This window comes from Budorcas taxicolor, chromosome 6, assembly GCF_023091745.1.
Source record: "Budorcas taxicolor isolate Tak-1 chromosome 6, Takin1.1, whole genome shotgun sequence".
Lineage (NCBI taxonomy): Eukaryota > Metazoa > Chordata > Mammalia > Artiodactyla > Bovidae > Budorcas > Budorcas taxicolor.
Genome location: NC_068915.1, coordinates 92,585,395 through 92,610,704, shown reverse-complemented (window position 1 = coordinate 92,610,704; position 25,310 = coordinate 92,585,395). Strand labels below are relative to the sequence as shown.

At 40.5% G+C, this 25,310-nt stretch overlaps 1 protein-coding gene across 1 annotated transcript in view; it reads right to left on the bottom strand.

The window, feature by feature from the left end:
* MRPL1 (mitochondrial ribosomal protein L1) overlaps positions 1–17,323 on the bottom strand; it is a 68,569-nt gene extending 51,246 nt beyond the window's left edge. Inside the window, exons 1-3 of the mRNA XM_052642148.1 lie at positions 17,291–17,323; positions 10,528–10,639; positions 489–747 (exon numbers count right to left, since the gene is read on the bottom strand). Coding sequence (XP_052498108.1) covers positions 489–747; positions 10,528–10,639; positions 17,291–17,321 — 402 coding nt within the window. The 5' untranslated portion in view covers positions 17,322–17,323. The remainder of the gene's footprint in view (positions 1–488; positions 748–10,527; positions 10,640–17,290) is intronic.
* Between the last annotated feature and the right edge of the window lie 7,987 nt (positions 17,324–25,310).

Here is a 25,310-nt window from a genome sequence, read left to right as displayed (position 1 = left end):
ATAAACAAATCTTCTGTGGATCTGCAATATATAAGCAGACAAAGCAGAAATGTTTTGATTGAGATGAGTGTAAGGGGCTTGGCACCCCATCCAAACTTAGTCTCAACCCAGGATTCTGAGGAACACATCTTCAGGCCACCGAGCTATCCAAAGTCCTTACTGACCAAGAAGGAACAACATGCCTGGACAGCTTAAGTCATTTTTCAGTTACAGTAATACCTCAATTAATTTTGACACTACTTTTGTTCCTACCAATGACTTCCAGATAAATAGGAGGTATATGTTCATTGACTCTACAGAATGAGTTCAACATTCTATATTATTATTTGGAAAGCTAAAAGACAAACTTTAATATTTCTCATCCTAAAGTTCAGAAAGAGCATTAGATTTTCTAAAAATTATTACAGGAGACAAAACATATTTTAAGTTAAGAAAGAGCAATTCATTCTACCACTGTTGACAAATAAATTTTAATTCAGTCTACATACCTTCTTCCCCAGTGTCATATCCAGTGTCAAATCAAGATAAACACCTTGCTTTGGATTTGTAAAGTCCAAAACTTGAAATTTCTTAAGTAAGTGAACAGCTTTCTCCACCTCATATATCTGCCTTGGGTATAAGCATTTTAGGTAGACATCGTCTTCAGGTTCCCCTTCCATAAAAGGATATGACTTTATTTTTTCTATATCATCTTTCTTCTCATTTGATGCTTTTTCTTTAGTACCTTTTTTTGTTTTCTTTGCAGGCCTTAAAAAAAAAATTCAAATCAGTTATCTAAATATGTACCAAGAGACTTAAAAAGGAAGCTAATATACTTACATTAGACAGAAAAAAATGACAAAAGATAAAGTTTATTTTAATTCAAAAGCACAGACTGCTTTATAGTTTTTTTTTAGTTCAACAAATATTAAGCAAATTTTTCAACTGTTTGCAGCTGATACAAAGTTGGATAAGGTATTGAAGTTGCTCTCCAGAAACTCAGAGTAGGGAAGATGTTCACACAAACAGATAACTTCAATATGATGTGGTAAATACTATAAGAATGTTATCAGGGCCATGGGGAAAAGATAGTTAACCCAGCCTAGCAGGCAGGGAAGAGTTCAGAAAAAAAAAAAAAAAAGACCCCAGAGTCAATTCCTAAAGGATGAGGCAGCAGCAGCCTAAATATAAACCTAAGAGAAACGAAAACATGGACACACAAAAACTTGTACACAACTATTCACAGCAGCATTACTCAATAAAAGTCAAAAGGTAAAACAAGCTGAATATACAAAATGTGGTATATCCATAGAGCAGAGTATTAATAGGCAGTGAAAAGGAATGAAGCATTGATACATGCTACAATTTCTATGAACCTTAAACACAGAATGCTAAGTGAAAGAAGCCAGTTCCAAAAGACCACACATTGTATGGTTCCATTTATAGGAAATGTCAAGAATGGGCGGGAAAAAAAAAAAAAAAAGAATGGGTACACCTATAGAAACTGAAAGTAGATTCAGGTTGTCTAGGGCTGGGGAGGGGATAGGGAAATGGGCAGTGACTGCTAATGGCCATGCGGTTTACAGGGAAGATTAATGAAATGTTCCAAAATAGACTGTGGTGACAGTCACACAAACTCTGTGAACACACTATAAAAATCACTGAGTTGCACACTTTAAGCGGGTGAATTGTATGGTATGCAAATTGTACCTCAATAAAGCTATTTAAAAAAACAGAGTTATCCAGGCAAAGAAACAAGGTAATGAAAGTATTGAGGCATGATTAACAGAATGGTACATGAGGGGAGCCATTCTAAGTTCTAGCTGACTAGAGAAGGGGTTGGTAAACTTTTTCTGGAAGGGGATCAGACAGTAAATGTTTTATGGACTCATCTCAGTGACTCAACCCTGCCATGCGAATGCGAAAGCAGCCATACACAACACAAAAATGAATAAGCATAGCTGCATTCCAGTAAAACTTTACGAACACTGGTTTAAATTTTGTAATTTTCACGTGTCACAAAATGCTATTCTTTTTTCCCCTTAAAAATGTAAAAAACATCACTTAAAAATGTAATGGCCCTCTGGCCACATTTTGCTGACTCTGGAACTCTACCTCAGGAAACAGCAGCACAGGAGGCTAGAGAATCCAGATACAGAGGCCTCCTCTAGAGACAGTGAGAAGCCACTGGACAGGAGTGGCGCCTGTATTTCACACAGAGTATTCTGGCTACAATATAAGGGATGGGTCTGAAGGAAGCAGACTGGAGAGGATTAAAGAGGCGACCCTCCCTCTCTTCTCAAGGAGACATGACAGCCTGAAGCAGAACAGTGATGATACTAGGCTGGACAGATTACAGAGACATTTTACAAGGTAAATACAGAAGACAAAGGGGAAGGAGATGACTAGGATACTACGCAGGTTTCCGGCTCGCATGATTAGACATGAGTAGTATCATTAACTAAAACCAGAAATAAAGAAAGCAAAACAGGTTTCTTTTGAGGGAGGTAGTCACGGAGATGAGTTCAGTTTGGGGCAATAGAGTCTGAGTGTGGGGTTAGTTGCATCACTGGCCGCAGTTCCTTGCCTCCTCTCTCTACTCAAGTCCCTTTGCTAAGTGACTTTGCACTTCCCCCCACTTAAAAGTGCCTTGATTTGGTCACATGACTAGTAGGCCAATAGAATAAAGCAAAACTGACAGATTCTATGCTCTAAGCTTAGGCCTTAAGAGGCTTCATCTGTTCCCACTTGTAAGTTTGTCTTTCTGCCATTTTCATAAGCACAGGCCTGGGCTAGCCCAAAGGTGGGAGGATGAGAGACAAGTGAACAACAGAGCTGGCTCCACAGAGCCCCAGGCTAGATTAGACAACTCGCAGCTGACCCGCAGATTCAGAGGCACAGCAAGCCCAGCCAAGGTCATCAGAGACACCTATACAAACCTAGCTCACATCAGCTCACAGACATGTGGGCAATGATAATCGCAGGGTGGTTTGTTACATAACAAACACCAACAAGGCGCTTACAAAATATCTAAGAAAATGTGTTCCACAGGTAATTGCAGGTAAGAGTTTGAAGCTAAGACAGAAGTAGAGGTGATATGATACACTTTCTCAGCATTAATTCCAATCACACCTTTAATCTTTTAACCATAAATGCTTTAAATTAGGGAAATACTATCCTAAAAGAAGTCTGGGTTCTGTGGTAGACAGGATTACGGCTTCCCAAATATGGCCACATCTGCACAGCAAAAAGGACTTTGCAGGGTGATTACCTTGAGAGGATGCTGGACTATTCAGGTGGGCCCAATCTAATCACACAGTTCCTGAAAGCAGAGAAACCTCCTTTCTCATCCTCATCTCACAGCAATGGGAAGGAGAAATCTGAGCATGAAATGGACCCAATATGCCATTCCTAGCTTTGAAGATGGAGGAAGGGGGAGCCACGAGCTAAGGAATATGGGTAGCTCTTGAAGCTGGAAATGGCAAGGAAACAGATTCTCCTCTAGAGTCTTTAGAAAGGGCCGAAGCTCTGACAGCGCCCTAATTTTAGTCTAGTGAGATCCATATCAGAATTCTGAACTACAGAACTGCAAGATGATAAACCTGAGTTGCTTTAAGCCACAAGGTCTGTGGTAATTTGCTATGGCAGCAATAGAAAACTTAAATGAGGTCCTATAAAATTCATGCAGAAGAAATGGATGACAGTAAAATGATATTTAAAAAAAAAAACCTCAAAAACCAATCGAACATATAATTCCATGCTCACTTACAGCACTCAAAGAATTCTTATTACTACAACTAATAATAGTATCCTCCCAGCTAATGAGCAATTTGACAGAATAGCAGATAATGACAACACTCATTTTTAATGGGACACAGGTGCCCTTCTGGACTGCCGACAAGTCTAAGTAGGTGCCCGAGTGGATGGATGCAACGTGCCTCAGTACTATGTGGAAGTACACCACAAAATCCTGAAACCTGCCAAACTGAAGAAATCACATTTTATATCTAGTAAAAGAGTAGAGTGGCCAACAGGGGCAGGAGCCTAGAGAGCCTGTTTTAGTAATAAACTATCTAAAATAAACAAATGAATAAAAATTGTAGCTATAACCCACAGATTTACTTTACATAAATTCTGATTTCACCACTAAATTCTTCATCACAACTGAACCTATCCATCTAATTTACAATTAGTAATATGAAGTTCCCAGAGACTAAAATGTGATTTTTAAATTAATATTTGCAAAATCTGAACATAAAGAGATTGAGTTGGGTATATAGCAGTTTACTTACTTATGCTTTGGACCTTGTTTCACAAAATTTGAGATGGTTTTTTGAATGGTTTGAGATGGTTCAATGAAAATACTGTTGAGTCACAAATGAACACTTGTAAAAATAAATAAAGTAAAACATCATTGTTGTTGTTTAGCTGCTAAGTTGTGTCTAACTCTTTTGCAACCCCATGGACTGTTGCCCACCAGGCTCCTCTGTCCATGGGATTTTCCAGGCAAGAATACTGAAGTGGGTTGCCATTTCTTTCTCCCCAGGAGATCATCCCAACCCAGGGATCAAACCTGCATCTCCTGCACTGGCAGGCAGATTCTCTACCACTGAGCCGCCAGGGAAACCTACAACATCATTTAACATAGAGCAAACAGGATTCTAGGGAAACACTTTCTTCCAAAAAAAAAAAAACCTGCAACTGACTAAAATCTGTCAATAATAATCAATCTTACAAACCCACCACCTGCTGTTGTCCCTGACCCTCCAAAAGGTGTGTCTTTATTCATAAGAATCACATCCAGAAGAACTCTGTTGTTTATTCAGTATGTAAGGCCCTATCCGAAGAATGTAAAAACTGTTATCAGGGAGTAAAACAATTGTATTAGAAAGGTTTTGGGGAAGGTGAGGGAGAAATACCTGGTAGTCTGAACTAGAGAAAACACAGTTTGGCTGCAGTTACCTGGGTAACTAAACCATGTGGACAGAATGAGTCATAAGAGACTGCAGTCAGATAATAACTTTCTCCCTGCTTCTCCTGTCTCCCAACTCCAAGACCATGAAAGGAAAAACAATTCCACGGTCTTACCCAAATAAAACAAGACCAAAAAGAATCAGTACGATAATAAAGTTCATTTCAAGAGCCTTGAAGATCTGTGAACCTAGAGATCCAAGTCTTTTTAAGGCTGAATAAGTCTTTAATTTGAGGAATCAGGGTCAGAGTAGGGGACACACAACCTCAGTCAAACTAAACTGAACTAAACAGAACTAAAGGGAAAATGCCTAAGGCATATAACTAATAATGGAATGCAAATGTCTGGAATTCTTATTTCTCAGTGTAATCACATAAGTAAATTCACTAACATCTCTGATGCTGGTTTATTCATTAAACGAAATGCATAAGTACTGCTTAAACTTACAGTGTAAAAACTGACAGAATAAAACCTAGTCAATAGAAATAAAAGCTGGAAAGAGCATTAACAGTGACAGGCAGACAGAATCACAACTTTTCTTGAACCCATCATGGAGCTGATGATGGCAGGGCAACCAAGTAGGTCTGAAATCTTCCCACACCCTCCACTCCATATATGTACAGCCAGGAAGATCTTGCTTAGAGCAAAGAATGAGAGGAAGGCAGGCAGGTAAGAAGAAGAAGAAAAAAGAAAAAACTCAGCTAAACTTTTAGTGCTAGTGTGACAGTTTAAACCCGAGAGATCTAGACACAAGAGAAGTTCACGCTCAACCGTCCTCAGACCTCCACCAGGTTCTTCTAAGAAAGAATGGAATAGGCCAGGAGACAGAGAGCCTCCTTCGAAGATGCAGCACAGAGAAGAGCAGCCACTGCTGCCAGAAAGATAAGTAACCCTGAAGCCCTCTAGGGCAGGGGTCCCCAACTTTCTGGGATGTACAGCCTGATGATCTGAGGTGGAGCTGACGTAACAGCAGAAATAAAGTGCACGATAAATGTAATGCACTTGAATCATCCTGAAACCAACATCCGCACCCCAAACGGTTGGTCAATGGAAAAACTGTCTTCCATGAAACCAGTCCCTGATCCAAAAAGGTGGGGGACCGCCGCTCTAGGGCACAGGTAAATGAAAGAAAGGAAATGTGTAGGGAAATGAAAGAAGAAGAATAAAACACTAGAAAGAAGAAAAAATACTAAAACTTCTATCCTTGAGGGAGGGTAGCACACAGTCCTGATGGTGATATCATCTACCGATAAAGCTCCAGAAGGGCCCAGACACTGTGGCACAACACTTCCGATAGATGTAGACCATGGCAGGAGAGGAGAGACATATGGAGAAAACCATCCCCAAGGACCAGCAACACTGGGCCTGCTTAAGACAAAGGCTGGCTTTGGAAACAGAATCCCTTCCACACCCATCACCAGCCTAACAAGCACTGAGCAGTAAGCAACAGCACTCTTCTACTAGGAGAGGAGCCAGAATACACAGAGCAGCCCCCTTCTGAGGCGTAGCTGCACAGCCAAGGGTCAACACTGAGCATGCACCAGGAACCCTGAGGGGAAAAACCTTCCAGCAACCCAGCCTTCACCCGAAGCACAAGGTAACAGTCCAGAAATTTGATGCTGCTGGTGGTAACCACAGCAATAACAAAACCAAACCCCAGCTCAACAACATTTGCCAGAACATTTCCCTTTCCAGGCACAAATACTGTGTATTTTAGCCTCAACTGTTCTACACAAAGTATCTAGCGGTCAATAAAAAATTCTGAGATGCAACCCAAGAAGCAAGAAAAAGAATCTACTGTCAAGAGAGAAGCAGAACCAGAGTCAGAGACATCACTGGCAAACCATGGAGAAGAGAGGAGATTCAGAGTGACAAGACAGAAGAGAGAAGCAAGTTCAAGCCCCTCTACCCTGTCTCAGTTTCATGATAAAAAATTAGCCAGGAAAAAACTATTTTTTAGTATATAATAAAGCCAATAAATTATAAACTAAAACCACAGCTAGGACTTTCCTGGTGGCTCAGTGGACAAGAATTCTTGCCTGCCAATGCAGGAAACATGATTTCACTCCTTGGTCTGAAAAAACTCACATGCCATGGAGGAATAAAGCCTGTGCACCACAGCTGCTGAGCGCACATGCTGCAGCTGCTGAAGCCTGCACACCTAGGGCCTGTGCGCCACGAGAGAAGCCCACACAACATAAGGGGGAGTGGTCTCCGCTCGCCGCAATAACTGTTCATAGTTTTTGTTTTATAAATTAACAGAGAAAAAAAAAATTTTTTTTTAACACTTAACATTTTAACATTTTTTTAACATGCATATTTCATATGCTACAGTTTCTAGGTGAGGGAAAACTCTTTTAGAGTTGTACTGAAACAGAATATGGGGAAGACATAAAATGAAAAATTTCTATAAGATAAAAGAAAATAACATTTAAAGAAAGAATATTCTCAAAATAATCTATGTTCCTAACAAATACTTCCACAAAACAGAAAGGAAAAAGACAAACAGCTCAAAAGAAAAATGGGCAAAATGTACAAATCAGATACATAATGAAGAAACACAAATAAAGACTGACGATCTCCAAAGTTGTTAAAAATTAGGACACTTTCACTCACTACTAGGTAGGGATGTAAATTGGTATAACCAATACTCTTTCAAATTCTCAACCAAAAAGAACCCACGTACTATTCAGACTCAAAGGAAGTCTCCTTTCTAGTAACATTTCTGCCTCCTTTCTTCATCCTGTATTCATGTCATTTACTTTCATGCCTCTGCCACACTGAAACACCTTTCTCACAATTTCCCTGCAAAATCCTATCTATCTTTCAAGACTCAGCTCAAATACTTCCTGCCGTATTCTCCTCCAGGAAGAATTAAATGACCTTTCATCGGTGAGCACATAGCACCTGGTCCATTCCTCCACTATAACAGTTAAAACATATGAAAGTTATAGTGCAGATATGTGCTAATTTATAAAGACCTCCTACTAATCACCAGCAAAAAAATGGGAATAGGATATAAAGAAAAAACTCACAGTAAAGAAAGCATAAATGGTTCTTAAACAGATAAAAAAGGCAGACAACCTCAATAATAATAATAAAATAAAAATTAAAGCCATGATGTTACTATTTATTACCTATCAAATTGGCAAAGTTTAAAAATTTTGATTACACTGTACACAGGATCTCTATGAAGGCAATTTGGTGTTACCTATGAAAATTATAAATGCACACAACTTTTGATTCAATTCTGAGTTCATACTACAAATATTCATAATACTTGACAAGATCTATGTACATGATCCTTCAGTGCAGGATCATTTATAATAGCAAAAGACATGTCTTTTGGAAAGATAAATGTGTATCAGTAGGGGAAGGACTAAGTAAAAATACGGTACACAGACCCAATGAAATATTATACCCATGTTCACTGTCGCCATATTTACAATAATCAAGACATGGAAGCAATCTAAGAGTCCACTAATGGAAGGATACATAAAGAAAATGTCATACACACACACACACACACACACACACACACACACACACACACACAGAGGAATATTATTCAGCCATTATGAGAATGAAATCTAGCCATTTGTAACAACACAGAAGAACCTTTCTCTTATGTTAAGTGAACTAAGTCAGACAGAAAAACAAATACCATGTGATTTCACATATATGTATAACCTCAAAAGAAAAAAAAAACGAACTTACAGATGCAGAAAACAGAGTTCAGCTGCCAGAGGCAGGGCAGGGCAGGTGAAATAGGTAAAGTTGTCAAAAGGTACAAACTTTCAATTATAAAATAAGTCATGGGGATGTAATGTACAATATGGTGACTATAATTAATAATACAATGTAAAAATTATATAATGTAATAATGGACTACAATGTAATAATACTATAATGTATATTTGAAAGTCGCTGAGAGTAAATCTCTAAAGTTCTCATCACAAGGGAAAAAAATCTGTAACTCCATATGGTGATGGATATTAACTAGACTTCTTGTGGTATTTCCCAATATAAACAAACATTAAATCATTATGTCGCAAAGGAACGCATTTGAGTCAGTTTTGATGAGGTGGATGAACCTAGAACTTATTATACAGAGTGAAGTGAGTCAGAAAGAGAAAGATAATATTGTATTCTAATACATATATACAGAATCTAGAAAAATGGTAGTGAATAATTTATTTACAGACCTGCAGTGGAGAAACACAGAGAACAGACTTACTGACATGGGGAGAGGGGAGGAGAGGGTGAGATGTATGGAAAGAGTAACATGGAAACTTATATTACCACATTTAAAATAGACAGCCAACAGTAATTTGCTGTATGGCTCAGGAAACTCAAACAGGGGCTCTGTATCAACCTAGAGGGGTGAGCTGGGGCGGGAAATGGGAGGGAGGTTCAAAAGGGAGGACATTTATGTATACCAATGGCTGATTCATGTTGAGGTTTTACAGAAAACAACAAAATTCTGTAAAGCAATTATCCTTCAATAAAAAAATAAATTAAAAGAAAATCATTATGTCACCTACCTGAAACTAACATAATGTTATATGTTGATTTTATCTCAAGTTTTTAAAAAAATGACTAAAAGCTCCATCTGAAACAATCTCCAAGATACACTGTTAAGTTAGAAACAAGGAAGTAAGATGCACACAGGGAGTAGAGTTAGATATGAAACTGCTTTCCTCTACTCACAACAATTCTGACACTAAATGTATGGATACGTCCCTCACAACCTCCACTTACCAATACGAGCTGGACAGTTGGCAACTCAACGTAGTTCTGACACTATCTATCTGGATGAAGCACCGGATGCACTAAGCTGGACGAGTTCAGCCCAGAAGCTCTCCAAACCCCACAGTTCAGGGATTTTTATGGAGGCTTCCTCACGGAGGCATGAGCAATTATGAATTCAATCTCTAGCCCTTCTCTCCTCCCTGGAGGATGGAAGGCAGGGCTGGAAGTTCCAAGCTTCTAATCTTAGCTTGGTCTTTATAGTGACCCCTTTCAGGAGGCCACCAAGAGATGCCTCGCTAGACAGAGACATGCCTATGACCCAGGAAATATTAAGGGTTTTAGGAGCTCTGTATCACGAACTGGGCCAAAGGCCAGGTATTTTTGAAAACTGCTCTCCTAGCACCCCTATGACTGAGGAGATCACAAGGATTTTAGGACCTGTGAGACAGGAATTGGTGGCAGAGACCAATTTAAATACTTATGTCACAAAATCCTAGCTCTGACACTTACTAGCTCTGTGACCCTGGGCAAGTTACAATAATCTACTGGTGCCTTGCTCTCCACCTCTAAAAAACAGCATCATAACAATGGTTTCCACAAAAAGTTGCTGTCGAGATTAAGTTAGTTATTGAATGTCAGTGTTCAATACGTATGAAGTATTATTATAATTAGTCATATCTCTCCTTCAGAACTATCAAAAAAGCAGAGATGCTAAACTTTTACAACTGTATGTCCTTGTATGTCTTTAAGGAACCACGCATAATATTTTCTAATCAAAGACTGAAATGGTAGCAGACGAAATAACCAAAATATAAAATACTTACTTCGCAGCGGTTGCAAAATATCTTTTAGGCACCGGAATGTATATGGAACAAGGATAAAGAGACGTCTGAGAAGTCACCTTGGAAAGACCATGCCTTTGATGATGTATCAAGACTTAAAAGAAAAAACATATAAAATATTAATATTCATTATTACATTCATAGTTTTTATATTCTCCATGTTTTCCAAAACAAAAATATTCCAGATTTTGTGACTGTTAACCACAATCTTTAAAAAGCGTAAAAATGGAAACTGCACTTCTTGAAATGAAAGCCAAGTAAACAAATCTAATTGAAGAACTGTCTTCATTTATTTTTAACTGAATCTAGTTTGGACTCAACAGAATATGTTAGCTCTATCTTTATGGATTATGTGTATGTACCCTGAACTTTTCTTAAATTTTATTTATTTAATTTCGCACAGATAATGCATTCAAGTTGCCCAATTACTTCTGAAGGATAAGAACAAAGTGAAAGGAACTGCCTTACCAGAAGTTAAGACTTGTTATGAAGCTATGGTAATTAGGGCACTTTGGTATCGGTACAAGTATAGAAAAACAGACTAATAAAACAATAAACAGCCCAGCAACAGACCTACGCACATACGGATATGGAAATATGATAGAGATGTTATCGCAAATCACTGGGCAAAGAATGCAATAAGTGGCGCTAAGACAAGTGATTATCAATAGGGAAAAGAGTATATTTAGATCCCTATCTCACACCATACACACACAATCAAATCTAGATGCACTAAGGACTTATATGTGAGTGGCAAAATTTAAAAGGCTTTCAGAATATAGGTAAATAATCTTTACAACCTTTGAGGAAGGAACAATTTTCACAAACAAAACCCAAAAGCACTAAAAAGTGACTCTGTTAGTGTTAACGACACTTGTTTATCTGGAGCCTATTATACAGAGTGAAGTAAGTCAGAAAGAAAAACACCAATACAGTATACTAATGCATATATATGGAATTTAGAGATGGTAACAATGATCCTGTATGGGAGACAGCAAAAGAGACACAGATGTAAAGAACAGCATTTGGGCTCTGTGTGAGAGGGCGAGGGTGGGATGATTTCAGAGGATAGCATTGAAACATGTATATTATCATATGTGAAATAGATCGCCAGTCCAGGTTTGATGCATGAGACAGGGTGCTCAGGGCTGGTGCACTGGGATGACCCTGAGGGATGGGATGAGGAGGGAGGTGGGAGGGGGATTCAGGATGGGGAAGACATGTATACCCAAGGCTGATTCATGTCAATGTATGGCAAAAACCACCACAATACTGTAAAGTAATTAGCCTTCAATTAAAATAAATAAATTAAAAAACAAAGAACATTTGTTTATCAAACAATACTTGAAAATGAAAAGACAAGCCAAAAACTGGGAGAAGAGTAACACACACACACTGGCCTAAGAATTAACACCCAGAATATGCAAGATCAACCCAACTGAAAAATAAACAAGAGATGAATCGATTTCTAACTGAAAAGGAAATACAAACGATGAATTATTATATGGAAAACTGTACAGTCTCATTAGCAAGCAGGTAAATACTAATTTCAACCATAATAAGATATCATTTTACAGTGCTACTTAAGGAGGAGTCAGATGGCCTGTCACAGGTCTGTGTGCATGCATGTGTGTGCGCATGCTCAGTCATGTCCAACTCTTTGCAGCCCCATGGACTATAGCTCCCCAGTCTCCTCCATCCATGGGATTCTCCAGGCAAGAATACTGGAGTGGGTTGCCATTTCTTCCCTCCAGGGGATCTTCTAGACCCAGGGATCAAACACATGTCTCCTGCATCTCCTACACTGGCAAGTAGATTTTTTACCACTGAGTCACCTGGGAAGCCCACTCACTGTTCTACACCTTGCTTTTTCATGTAAAGGTATTAGAGCCCATTTTCACATGCAGATATAGATATATACACCTATTTATAAGAGATGTATATATATCTATACACATATATATAATCTCATGTATATCTTTCATAACAGTACATTCATATGTAAATATTACAGCAGTAATTTCACATCACTTCATAAAGACTATGTTTTTAGAGCTGCAAAGTACTACACTGTGGGGCTGTATCATGACTTTATCAGTGACCAGCCATTAGGTCATTTATAATATTTTGCTATTATAAATAATCCTGCAGTGAATGACCTTGTACAAACACCATTTTGCACACAAATAAGTATTTCACAGGATAAATTTCAAGATGGGAATGTGCTGGGTCGAACGACATGAGCATTTGTAATTCTGATAAATACTGCTCTCTGAAATAACAGTGCCATGCACACAGTCACCAACAATGAAAAGGTTGCCTATTTCCATACATTCATGTCAACATAGTCTGTTACCAAATGTTTTGGTCTTTTGTCAGTCTAGTAGAAGAGAGATGGTATAAGGAATTGTATTAATTTGCATTTCCTTAAGAGTTAGGCTGAGTATGTTTTCATGTTTGATCATCTGTATCTTCTGCTGAATTCGCTTAAACTCCATTTTTTAAATTGGCACTCCACAACTAAGTTTTCATGTAAAATGACTGTTAAAATCCAGAATCTTAAAATCCATTCAAGAGATAAACTGAGAGCATGTAAACTGTAAGACCTGTCTACACATCAAATGAATTCAATTCGTGAGTTACGCCTCCAAGTGCAGAGCGCTGTGCGTGCAGGGGAGCGCCCACGTCCTCACTGTGGTCTACCAGCCCCTATGTGAGCTTGTCCCTGCCTATCACTCCAAACCCCTCTCTAACCTCCTCACTCTGATCCTTCTTTCAGATCCCTGAATCCCCCCAGCCCCTCAGGTTAACTCCTGCCTTAGGGTCTTTACATTTAATGTGACATCTGACTGGGATGCACCAGCTCCAGACCTTGCCCTGGCCTTCCCCTCATTATTAGCTCAAATGGCATCACATGCCTAACAACTCAATTTCATCTCTAATATCCCACAACAAAGCAACAAGTACAGGGAAACCACCTAAACTGTGAATTCTATGAGTGTATGGAAATGACATCTGAGACAGTCTAGGAGACCTGTTCATTACTGGGAATTCTTTGTGGCACAAAGGGCTTTAATGGCTAGGGGAAAAAAGAGAAATAGACTAATGAGATCCAGGTCCTATCCTCCAGAATCTCAAATTGAGTGGGCTATGCTGGTATGCAACTGTCTAGGAGGAGATCCCCCACATTTTTAAAGCCAGCTATCTTGAAAAATCACATATGGTTAAGTGAAGGAAGAGCAATTTTCCACTCACGATTTGGCAAACACTTCAAAAAAATAATTCTAACTGTATTAAACAAAAACCCAACAACCTTGGCAGGATCCTCAAAATAATAATTCTCTTGCATCAATTGCAACCTGCTATAAAATAATCTACCACTACTTTCAAGAATCCCTAGTCATGACAACCAGAAATTAAAATTTTCAACAGGTATCAAACTGCTACAGCCTAAGGAAAAAACCAAACTACAAAAACACCACCACTTAAATAGCACTGTTGATTTCCCTGGAAGATTCCCCTGGAGAAGGAAATGGCAATCCACTCTAGTATTCTTGCCTGGGAAATCCCATAGACAGAGGGGCCTGGCAGGCCACAGTACATGGGGTTGTAAAAGAGCTGGACATGACTTAGTGACCGAAAAAGAGAAATAGCACTGTTAGAACATATCTGTATTTTCAATTCCTCTGTAACCAGTTTATCTATCTGTAGCGTTTTATTATATTCCTTTAATATATTTCTTTTCCCCTCTTAGCAGAAAACCTCACTTGCTACTTCAGAGAAAGCAGAAGCTCTCAGAATTTCCTCTACTACTTATGAACCTAACTGAATCTGCATTCATTCTCAAAAGTCATCCCCACCCCTACCCCACAACAATAAGATGGAAATTAATCCATCACCTTTGCTAGCTGATTCTCTTACACATGATAATGAAAGGTTAGAGATCCCCAGGACTTCTCAACCTAACTCTATAATCCTCATTTTCCCCAGGAGATCTCATTCATCTAGTCCTTGCCTTCCCACCATAAGGACCAGTCCAGCCCACCACCACCTACTACATGAAACACTGCAACAGACTTCAAACTATTCTATCTTCTATCTTTGGCCCTCTTCATTTCTTTTCCTCCCCCTAAGAGGGATGATTTAAAAATGAAATCACATACCCTTACAACACCTGATGGTTCTTCAAATAAGGTAAATACTTAACAAGGTCCCCCATGAGCTACCTCTAACCTATCTAGGGAGCTTCACCTAACACCCCTCTATTAGGCTTTCTGCACTTCAAATACACTGCCTCCTTTCAGTTACTTGAATACAAGGTGTTTTCTGCAACTTTCAGACTTTCAAACATAATCTTCCTTCCTTCTGTGACATTCTCATTACTACTTTGCACCCCCCACTTCCCAAAGCTAATTCATAACTATCCAGTAATCTTTCAGGGACTCTATTTAAGCTACTCCTTCAGAAAAGTCTTCCCTAAAGGCTCAGAATTGACTAAGGTTTCTCACATGCACTCTTACAACTTGTACTTTTCCTTCACAGCACTTAGGACAACTGTAATTATGGAAAGAACAATCCAATTAATGTCTGCTTCTCAATAGATGATAAGCACCATGGCCAAATAATGTATATAACTTATTCACTATTGTGTTCCTAACAAATAACCCAGTGTTTTTGCAAATGAAGACACAATAAATATCTCTTTAACGAAAGAAGGAAATGTGAACTAATGAGAGCAAAAACTGGATTCAAATTACTTTAAGCATTATTCATTCAGTTCAGTTCAGTCGCTCAGTCGTATCCGCCTCTTTGCGACCCCAAGAATTGCAGCACGCCAGGCCTCCCTGTCCATCACCAACTCCCAGAGTTCATTCAAACTCACATCCATTGAGTCGGTGATGCCATCTAATCATCTCATCCTCTGTCGTTCCCTTCTCCTCCTGCCTTCAATCTTTCCCAACATCAGGGTCTTTTCAAATGAGTCAGCTCTTCGCATCAGGTGGCCAAAGTATTGGAGTTTCAGCTTCAACATCAGTCCTTCCAATGAACACCCAGGACTGATCTCTTTTAGGATGGACTGGTTGGATCTCCTTGCAGTCCAAGGGACTCTCAAGAGTCTTCTCCAGCACCACCATTCAAAAGCATCAATTCTTCAGCACTCACCTTTCTTTATAGTCCAACTCTCAAGTCCATACATGACCACTGGAAAAACCACAGCCTTGAATAGACGGACCTTTGTTGACAAAGTAATGTCTCTGCTTTTGAATATGCTATCTAAGTTGGTCATAACTTTTATTCCAAGGAGTATGCGTCTTTTAATTTCATGGCTGCAGTCACCATCTGCAGTGATTTTGGAGCCCCCAAAAAGACCCTAGGTTGGTGCTGTCAAACAGAGGTATAATGTAAGCCACAGGAATAATTTTCTAGTAGCCACAATTTTTAAAAGGGTAAAAATAAAGAAACCAATGAAGTTAATTAATAATAAAAATTAACATATTTTATTACAACCAATAGCCAAAATATTATTTCAACATGTTTTTAATATAAAAAAATTATTGAGATATTTTACCTTTTGGTACCACGTCCTCAAAATCTAACATGTTTAATACACTCATTCGGATTAGCCATATTTGAAGTGCTCAATCACTGATAACAAAAAGGACAGCACAGCTATTGGTTATTCTAAAGACTTAAGACTTACAAAAATGAGGAGGTTTTGAGGAATTCTGAGCATAGGAGCAACGTGATGTGACTTATGTTCTTAAAGAACCAATCTGACTACTTGTTGAGGGTAAATTGTAGAGAAATCTAGGTCAGGGGTGATTATGGCCTGGAAGGTCGTTTCAGTGTAGTAAGCAGCAGCCAGATTCTGGATTTATTTTGAGGGTAAAACCAAAAGGATCTGCCAACTACTTAATGTGAAGTGTGAGGGAAAAGAGGAGGAGTCAAGAATATTCTGAGGGTTTGTGTCTGGGCAACTGAAAGGATGAAGTTACCATCAAATGAGATGGGGAAGACTCCAGGTGATGACAATGAGTTTGATTCTAGTTAAGTGCTGATTAGATATACAATTGGAGATCTAGAATAGAGTGTAGTTTAAGAATCTACAGTTCAAGTCCTTATTGTAGATAATTTTGAGAACCATTAAGATACAGACAATAGTCAAACCACAGAACTTGGATGAGATCACCAAAGGAGTGAATTCAGATACAAAGACATGAGGATGAAGGATGGAGAATCCTGGCTCCTGAGGCATTCCAAGGTATGAGACTGGAAATAGGAAGACGAACCAGCAAAGTCATGTTGCAAACGACAGGTGAGATAAAAAGGAAATTAAGAGAGTAAGGCATCCTGAGAGCAATGCGAAGAAGAGGTGGCAAAGAGAGAATGATAACCTTTGATTCCAACTCCTCTCCTCCCTATCCCCGCAGCCCACATCTCCAGCATCGGAGACAAAACCATGTCTCTGCCTCCTTCCCTACGGCGGCTGGAAGGATGTCCATGTACATCCCCCTCCCACTCCAGTACTAGGGTGGACAGCTACAGAAAGGCGTGAAAACCTCTATGAGGTCGCTTTTGAGTAGCAACGACCCTTTGGAGAACTCAGAGCCGAGAAAAAGTAGAGGCTTATCAAGCCCCCTGTGCAGACCCGCATGTAGGAGTGCCCAGCTTGCGCTGCGCAGCCACAGAAGACCCCGCGCCAGAACTATTTTTCCCCGCAAGCCCAGCCGACCCTCTGTTTTACCTCTACCGAAGCATCTTACGGCCGCCGCCATGTTAACCACGCCGGATTGTGTTGACGAAATCGGTCCCACGCTTCAAAATGAAAGAAATTCACAAAGGTTCCCATCCGGAAATGGCGGAGGGGGAAGGGATTCGAAAGCCCAAGAGGAAAGGGGCGGGAACCAAAGTTGACTTTCGAGCCCGCAAGAAGGGGAGGGCAGGGGAGGGCGGACTGCAGGGTGCCCCGTGGCGGTGTTCCCGTCAGTCCTTCGTGCCTGTGTTTCGTGGTTCCGGGTCGACAGTTCAACCTCCTTCAGGGAAAATCTGCCCTTCCTGGAAAACGCGGTCCTGTTGGCGATGCTCCAACTATTTTGTTCCTTTTTATTTATTTGATTCTGCAAGCGTACTTAGAACGATCATTTTAATAAATTGTGAGAGTACCCAGGAGAATACGAAAAGCAGAAAATCTGCTCTCACCAGCTCTCACCACCACATTTCCAGCCTTGTAAAGACTTTAAAAATTAGCCAGGCTGTGTCCCACTCACTGACAAACTCTTTTTCACTCATCGCAGGATCAGCGTGGTTTTAAGGTAATCTGAACATTAAGCAACTCTCCCGGTCCCCCCTGCTGACAAACCATGCCGTTAGGCTCAATCGACTAACAGGACGACAAATTTATAGAACACTTCTACCTTTAAAATGGCAGACCCAAGCCCTACGCACAGGTTATTCTGACGGGGGAGCGGGGGGAGGGGGAGAGTCAGCATCCTTTCCATTACGTCACAGCTGACAGTGTGGCTTATCTAAAACAAATCTGATCACGAATTGTAACACTTTACAGTTTAAATAAAACCCTCTCACGACTACCTCGAGCTCGCTTCTGGCCTCCGCCTACCTCCCTGGCCTTAAAACCCTGCCAACAGCCCAGCCCCCTACCCCAACTCCGACCCGCAACCGCGTACACATAACCCGGTTTCTCACTTCCATGCCTTTGTTCATTCTGTCCTCTCTGGAACGTCCTGTACCATATCACCTAGGTAACTTTTTTTTTTTTTAATTAAGATTTCAGCTCAGGCTCTATTCATTGATGAAGGCTCCCTCTTCCCTTCCCAGGCTGAGTTATGGCCACCTCTTCCTGGTTTTGTCAAGTGGGCCTTAGAAAGCATCACTATGAACAAAGCTAGTGGAGGTGATGGAATTCCAGTTGAGCTGTTTCAAATCCTGAAAGATGATGCTGTGAAAGTGCTGCACTCAGTATGCCAGCAAATTTGGAAAACTCAGCAGTGGCCACAGGACTGGAAAAGGTCCGTTTTCATTCCAATCCCAAAGAAAGGCAATGCCAAAGAATGCTCAAACTACTGCACAATTGCACTCATCTCACGTGCTAGTAAAGTAATGCTCAAAATTCTCCAAGCCAGGCTTCAGTAATACATGAACCGTGAACTCCCTGATGTTCAAGGTGGTTTTAGAAAAGGCAGAGGAACCAGAGATCAAATGGCCAACATCCACTGGATCACCGAAAAAGCAAGAGAGTTCCAGAAAAACATCTATTTCTGCTTTATTGACTATGCCAAAGCCTTTGACTGTGTGGATCACAATCAACTGTGGAAAATTCTGAAAGCGATGGGAATATCAGACCACCTGACCTGCCTCTTGAGAAACGTATATGCAGGCCAGGAAGCAACAGTTAGAAGTGGACATGGAACAACAGACTGGTTCCAAATGGGAAAAGGAGTCCGTCAAGGCTGTATGTTGTCACCCTGCATATTTAACTTCTATGCAGAGTACATCATGAGAAACGCTGGACTGAAAGAAGCGCAAGCTGGAATCAAGATTGCCGGGAGAAATATCAGTCACCTCAGATATGCAGATGACACCACCCTTATGGCAGAAAGTAAAGAGGAGCTTAAAAGCCTCTTGATGAAAGTGAAAGAGGAGAGTGAAAAAGTTGGCTTAAAGCTCAACATTCAGAAAATGAAGATCATGGCATCTGGTCCCATCACTTCATGGGAAATAGATGGGGAAACAGTGGAAACAGTGTCAGACTTTATTTTTGGGGGCTCCAAAATCACTGCAGATGGTGACTGCAGCCATGAAATTAAAAGACGCTTACTCCTTGGAAGAAAAGTTATGACCAACCTAGATAGTATATTCAAAAGCAGAGACATTACTTTGCCGACTAAGGTCCGTCTAGTCAAGGCTATGGTTTTTCCAGTAGTCATGTATGGATGTGAGAGTTGGACTATGAAGAAGGCTGAGCACCGAAGAATTGATGCTTTTGAACTGTGGTGTTGGAGAAGACTCTTGTGAGTCCCTTGGACTGCAAGGAGATCCAACCAGTCCATTCTGAAGGAGATCAACCCTGGGATTTCTTTGGAGGGAATGATGCTAAAGCTGAAACTCCAGTACTTTGACCATGGGAAGAGCTGACTCATTGGAAAAGACTCATGCTGGGAGGGATTTCGGGCAGGAGAAGAAGGGGACGACAGAGGATGAGATGGCTGGATGGCATCACTGACTCGATGGACGCAAGTCTGAGTAAACTCCGGGAGATGGTGATGGACAGGGAGGCCCAGCATGCTGCGATTCACGGGGTTGCAAAGAGTCGGACACGACTGAGCGACTGAACTCCTGGTTTTGTACAAGGCTTATACCTGTTTTTATCTGTTTAAACAGTTTTATCGAAGTGTAATTCACATACCATACAATTCCCCAATCTAAATTGTGTAACTTAATGGTTTTTAATTTAGAGTTGTGTGACCATCACCACCATGTATCTGTTTTTCCCACTAACTGTCTGAGTTCTTGTGGCCAGAAATGGTGTCTTACTTATTTTTGTCACCTCAGCACATACTACCTGCCTGGCAGGTAGGAGGCTCTCAATAAATATTTGTTAAATGAGTCATTATACGTATGTATGAATTATTGACTTGCAAACTTGCTTCCATGAAGCTGCCCATAGGACTGGATCAAAGTAGAAATTTCATGAACGGTTTATTTCATATGTGTATGTTGTACTCCTCTACATGAAATATGTTTTCTTCTACTGGCTTGTCAACACCTAAACAGTTACTTCAAAGGTTACACACACATTTATGGCTGTTATACAAAAAGATTCAAAGACATTTAATATACCTTTATAACTTTCTTTTCTCTCTCCCTCCTTACCTTTCTTCCCTTCCTTTCACAAATACCTGAGTGCCTACCACGTGACAAGCAGTGCCCTTTGACTCTCCATACATAGGGTGAATAAAATAGCCATTGCTCTCATGATGCTTAAAAATGAATTTCATTTGAGGGTAAATGCCAGACTTAGAGCAAGTCCACCTAATTTATCTCAGACAAAATGCAAACATCCAAATTAGAGGTGCTGGTCCTTTGATTCAACATCCCTTCCTTTTCATAGTTGGAATCAGTTGGCCCCCATGTGTTTGACTTTTATGTCTTATATTGTAACAAGAGAATTTAAACATCCAATATGTGGATTCAGAGTAGCATGTAATATGCTTACAGTAGTGGTAGCCTTATTGAAACAATGTCCTGTAGAGGTGTAGCTCACCTGATTGTCAGTCAGAACTTGATAGCATCAGACAGGTAGGGTCCAGAGTCCCTATACAAAAATATATAAAGAGGTTATTTAGCTTGAGACTTGTAAAAACCACAGAAATGCACCCTCTGAAATGGGAACTCCAAGCCTTTGAATATGTAAGACTTAATGATGTTCTCATTAAAGAGAAACAATAGAGCACTTTTGCTTAAGCAGTGGTGCTCTGGAACAAAACTTCTTAGATTTGAATCCCAGTACAGAGGATGAGATGGCTGGATGGCATCACTGACTCAGTGGATGTGAGTCTGAGTGAACTCCAGGAGTTGGTGATGGACAGGGAGGCCTGGTGTGCTGCAATTGATGGGGTAGCAAAGAGTCGGACATGACTGAGCGACTGAACTGAACTGAACTGAACTGATCATCACTTTCTAGCTGTGTGACTTGGGGCAAGTTACTATACCTTTCTGGGGCTCAATTACCTTACCTGTGATACAGGGCTAATAATGAGATATTTGCTGAAGTACTTATCTTTAAATGTTGTCATTATATTAAGGAACCAGTGACAGCTCTTAAACAGAGAAGCAAACTGAATAAGCTGTTCTAGTACCCTTTCTTCCAATATCTGCATAATTCTTAATTGATACATGTTGTTCTTATTCCTATGTGTGCTAGGATGTCACCTTCTTTAAATGAGAACTTTTATTAGTATTTGCAGAAATACTGCAAGTACTTATGCACTTCCTCAAAGTTCACTTTGAAGCAACTTTTCTCAGTTGATTTCCAGGAAGGTTTTTACTCTCCAGGAGTCTTGGCATCATGCCAGGTGCTTGCCTGCCTGGCTAATTTCCCTGGGAAAAGTTTCTTAATGTTTGCCCAGCCCTGTAGTTCTCTTAATCTGTGTTCTCTGCCTTCCTCACCTATCTTCCAGTTGTGCCGGAAACTCCTTTGCAAGAAGAGTCACTTTGCATTTGGGGTTCAAGTTGAAAATGGATCCTCTGATTGAACAAAAAAAGGAACTCTACATTTCCTGCTTCAGGAGTGTGCAAAAGAATCACCAGCAGGCTTGCTAAAACTCAACTCACTGTTCTCTACTCCCCAGAGTTTCTGATCTGGTAGGTCTAGGGCAAAGCTCATTAATTTGCATTTACAATAGGTTCTTGGGTGATGCTGATGCACTAGTCTAGAGATAACACTTTAAAATCCACTCCCTATATTATATCAGGAAACATTTACATCCATACCTACCATTAACTTGGAAAGGAGTCATTCTGTTTAACAATTTTATATTCAGTGTAATACAAGTAATAAATTTCCCCAAGTGATATGTCTCCAGGACCAGAATCTACTCACCCTTGTCTTCTCAATTTGGAAACTGCTATTCCATGTCTGGGTTTCAAGCTCCAAAGCTGTCCAGCTGTCAGCAGGGAGAATCTTCAGTGTCTGCCTACCTGCCTATCTAGATTTTGAGTATTACCAACTCCTACATTCCCCTCCCTCCTTGTGCTTCATACTCAGATTTTTTTTTTTAATTTATTTCCGTGGCTGCACCAGGTCTTAGTTATAGCACTTGGAGTCTTCAGTCTAATGATTGAAAACATGTGGAATCTGGCTTCCTGACCAGGTATCAAATCTAGGGCCCCTGCACTGGGAGCATGAAGTCTTAGACACTTGACCACTGGGGAAGTCCCTCAGATTGTTTTTTATAAAGAAATAACTATCTGGAATAATATTGTCATACAAGGTTGAAAGTTTGCTGAGGAATTGGAACTCATTGTCTTGTCCCTTCCATATATGGGAGCTTCTGTGTCCAACAATCCCTAGGAGACTGTTCTAATTCCAGATTGAATTAGATTTAGAACTTTCCAGTGGAATGCTGGTAAATGTTTGACAATAGGCTTTCCAGTACAAAACACACAAATTTATAGTATTTGCCAATCTCCATGGAATAAACATTCCCAGAATAGCTAATTTCAAGCTACCAAACATAAAATCATGCAACTTACAAAATTCTGACAACTTAACACTGGTTCTCACATGGCTAGAGCACTACTGGGAGTTTCTTCGTAAAAACCTTTGTTAACTTTTAGAAAGCCTTTGTTGTTGAGTCGCTAACCTATGCCCAACTCTTTTGGGACCCAATGGACTGTAGCCCACCAGGCTTCTCTGTCCATAGGATTTCCCAGGAAAGATTACTGGAGTGGGTTACCATTTCCTTCTCCAGGGGATCTTCCTGACCCAGGGATCAAACCCCAGTCTTCTGCCTTGGCAGGCAGATTCTTTACCACTGAGCTACCAGGGAAGCCACTTTAGAAGGCCCATTCTAAACCAATTCTAGAGCCACATTTCTCAAAATTTAATATAAACACAAATCATCCAGGAATCGTAATATATATATTCTAATTTAGTAAGCCCAAGATGGAGCCTAGGATTATGACTTTTTCTTGGAAATCTATTGGCTCCTAAGTGATATTGAGACTGCTGTTCCATGTTGATGTTCAGTCACTCAGTCATGTCAAACTCTCTGAGCCCCTGTGGACTGCAACACACCAAGCTTCCCTGTCCTTCACTGTCTCCTAGAGTTCACTCAAGCTCATGTTCATTGAGTCAGTGTTGCCATCCAGCCATCTCATCTTCTGTTGCCTCCTTCTCCTGCCCTCAGTCTTTCCCAGCATTAGGATCTTTTCCGATGAGTTGGCTCATTTGCAACAGGTCGCCAAAGTATTGGAGCTTCAGCTTCAGCATCAGTCCTTCCAATGAATATTCAGTGTTGATTTCCTTTAGGATTGACTGGTTTGATCTTGCTGTCCCGGGAACTCTCAAGCATCTTCTCCAGCACCACAATTCAAAAGCATCAATTCCTTCAGTTCAGTTCAGTTCAGTCGCTCAGTGGTGTCCGACTCTTTGCAACCCCACGAATCACAGCACGCTAGGCCTCCCTGTCCATCACCAACTCCCGGAGTTCACTCAGACTCGCATCCATCGAGTCAGTGATGCCATTCAGATATCTCATCCTCGGTCGTCCCCTTCTTCTCCTGCCCCCAATCACTCCCAGTATCAAAGTCTTTTCCAATGAGTCAACTCTTTGCATGAGGTGGCCAAAATACTGGAGTTTCAGCTTTAGCATCATTCCCTCCAAAGAAATCCCAGGGTTGATGGGTTGATCTCCTTCAGAATGGACTGGTTGGATCTCCTTGCAGTCCAAGGGACTCTCAAGAGTCTTCTCCAACACCACAGTTCAAAAGCATCAATTCTTCAGCACTCAGCCTTCTTCACAGTCCAACTCTCACATCCATACATGACTACTGGAAAAACCATAGCCTTGACTAGACGGACGTTAGTCGGCAAACTAATGTCTCTGCTTTCGAATATACTATCTAGGTTGGTCATAACTTTCCTTCCAAGGAGTAAGCGTCTTTTAATTTCATGGCTGCAATCACCATCTGCAGTGATTCTGGAGCCCAGAAAAATAAAATCTGACACTGTTTCCCCATCTATTTCCCATGAAGTGATGGGACCGGATGCCATGATCTTCGTTTTCTGAATGTTGAGCTTTAAGCCAACGTTTTCACTCTCCTCTTTCATTTTCATCAAGAGGCTTTTTAGTTCCTCTTCACTTTCTGCCATGAGGGTGGTGTCATCTGCATATCTGAGGTGATTGATATTTCTCCCGGCAATCTTGATTCCAGCTTGTGCTTCTTTCAGTCCAGCGTTTCTCATGATGTACTCTGCATATAAGGTAAATAAGCAGGGTGACAATATACAGCCTTGACGGACTCCTTTTCCTATTTGGAACCAGTCTGCTGTTCCATGTCCAGTTCTAACTGTTGCTTCCTGACCTGCATACAGGTTTCTCAAGAGGCAGGTCAGGTAGTCTGGTATTCCCATCTCTTTCAGAATTTTCCACAGTTTATTGTGATCCACATAGTCCAAGGCTTTGGCATAGTCAATAAAGCAGAAATAGATGTTTTTCTGGAACTCTCTTGCTTTTTTGGTGATCCAGTGGATGTTGGCAATTTGATCTCTGGTTCCTCTGCCTTTTCTAAAACCACCTTGAACATCAGGGAGTTCACGGTTCACATATTGCTGAAGCCTGGCTTGGAGAATTTTGAGCATTACTTTACTAGCATGTGAGATGAGTGCAATTGTGCAGTAGTTTGAGCATTCTTTGGCATTGCCTTTCTTTGGGATTGGAATGAAAACGGACCTTTTCCAGTCCTGTGGCCACTGCTGAGTTTTCCAAATTTGCTGGCATATTGAGTGCAGCACTTTCACAGCATCTTCTTTCAGAATTTGAAATAACTCTACTGGAATTCCATGACCTCCACTAGCTTTGTTCATAGTGATGCTTTCTAAGGCCCACTTGATTTCACGTTCCAGGATGTCTGGCTCTAGGTGAGTGATCACACCATCGTGATTATCTGGGTCATGAAGATCTTTTTTGTACAGTTCTTCTGTGTATTCTTGCCACCTCTTCTTAATATCTTCTGCTTCTGTT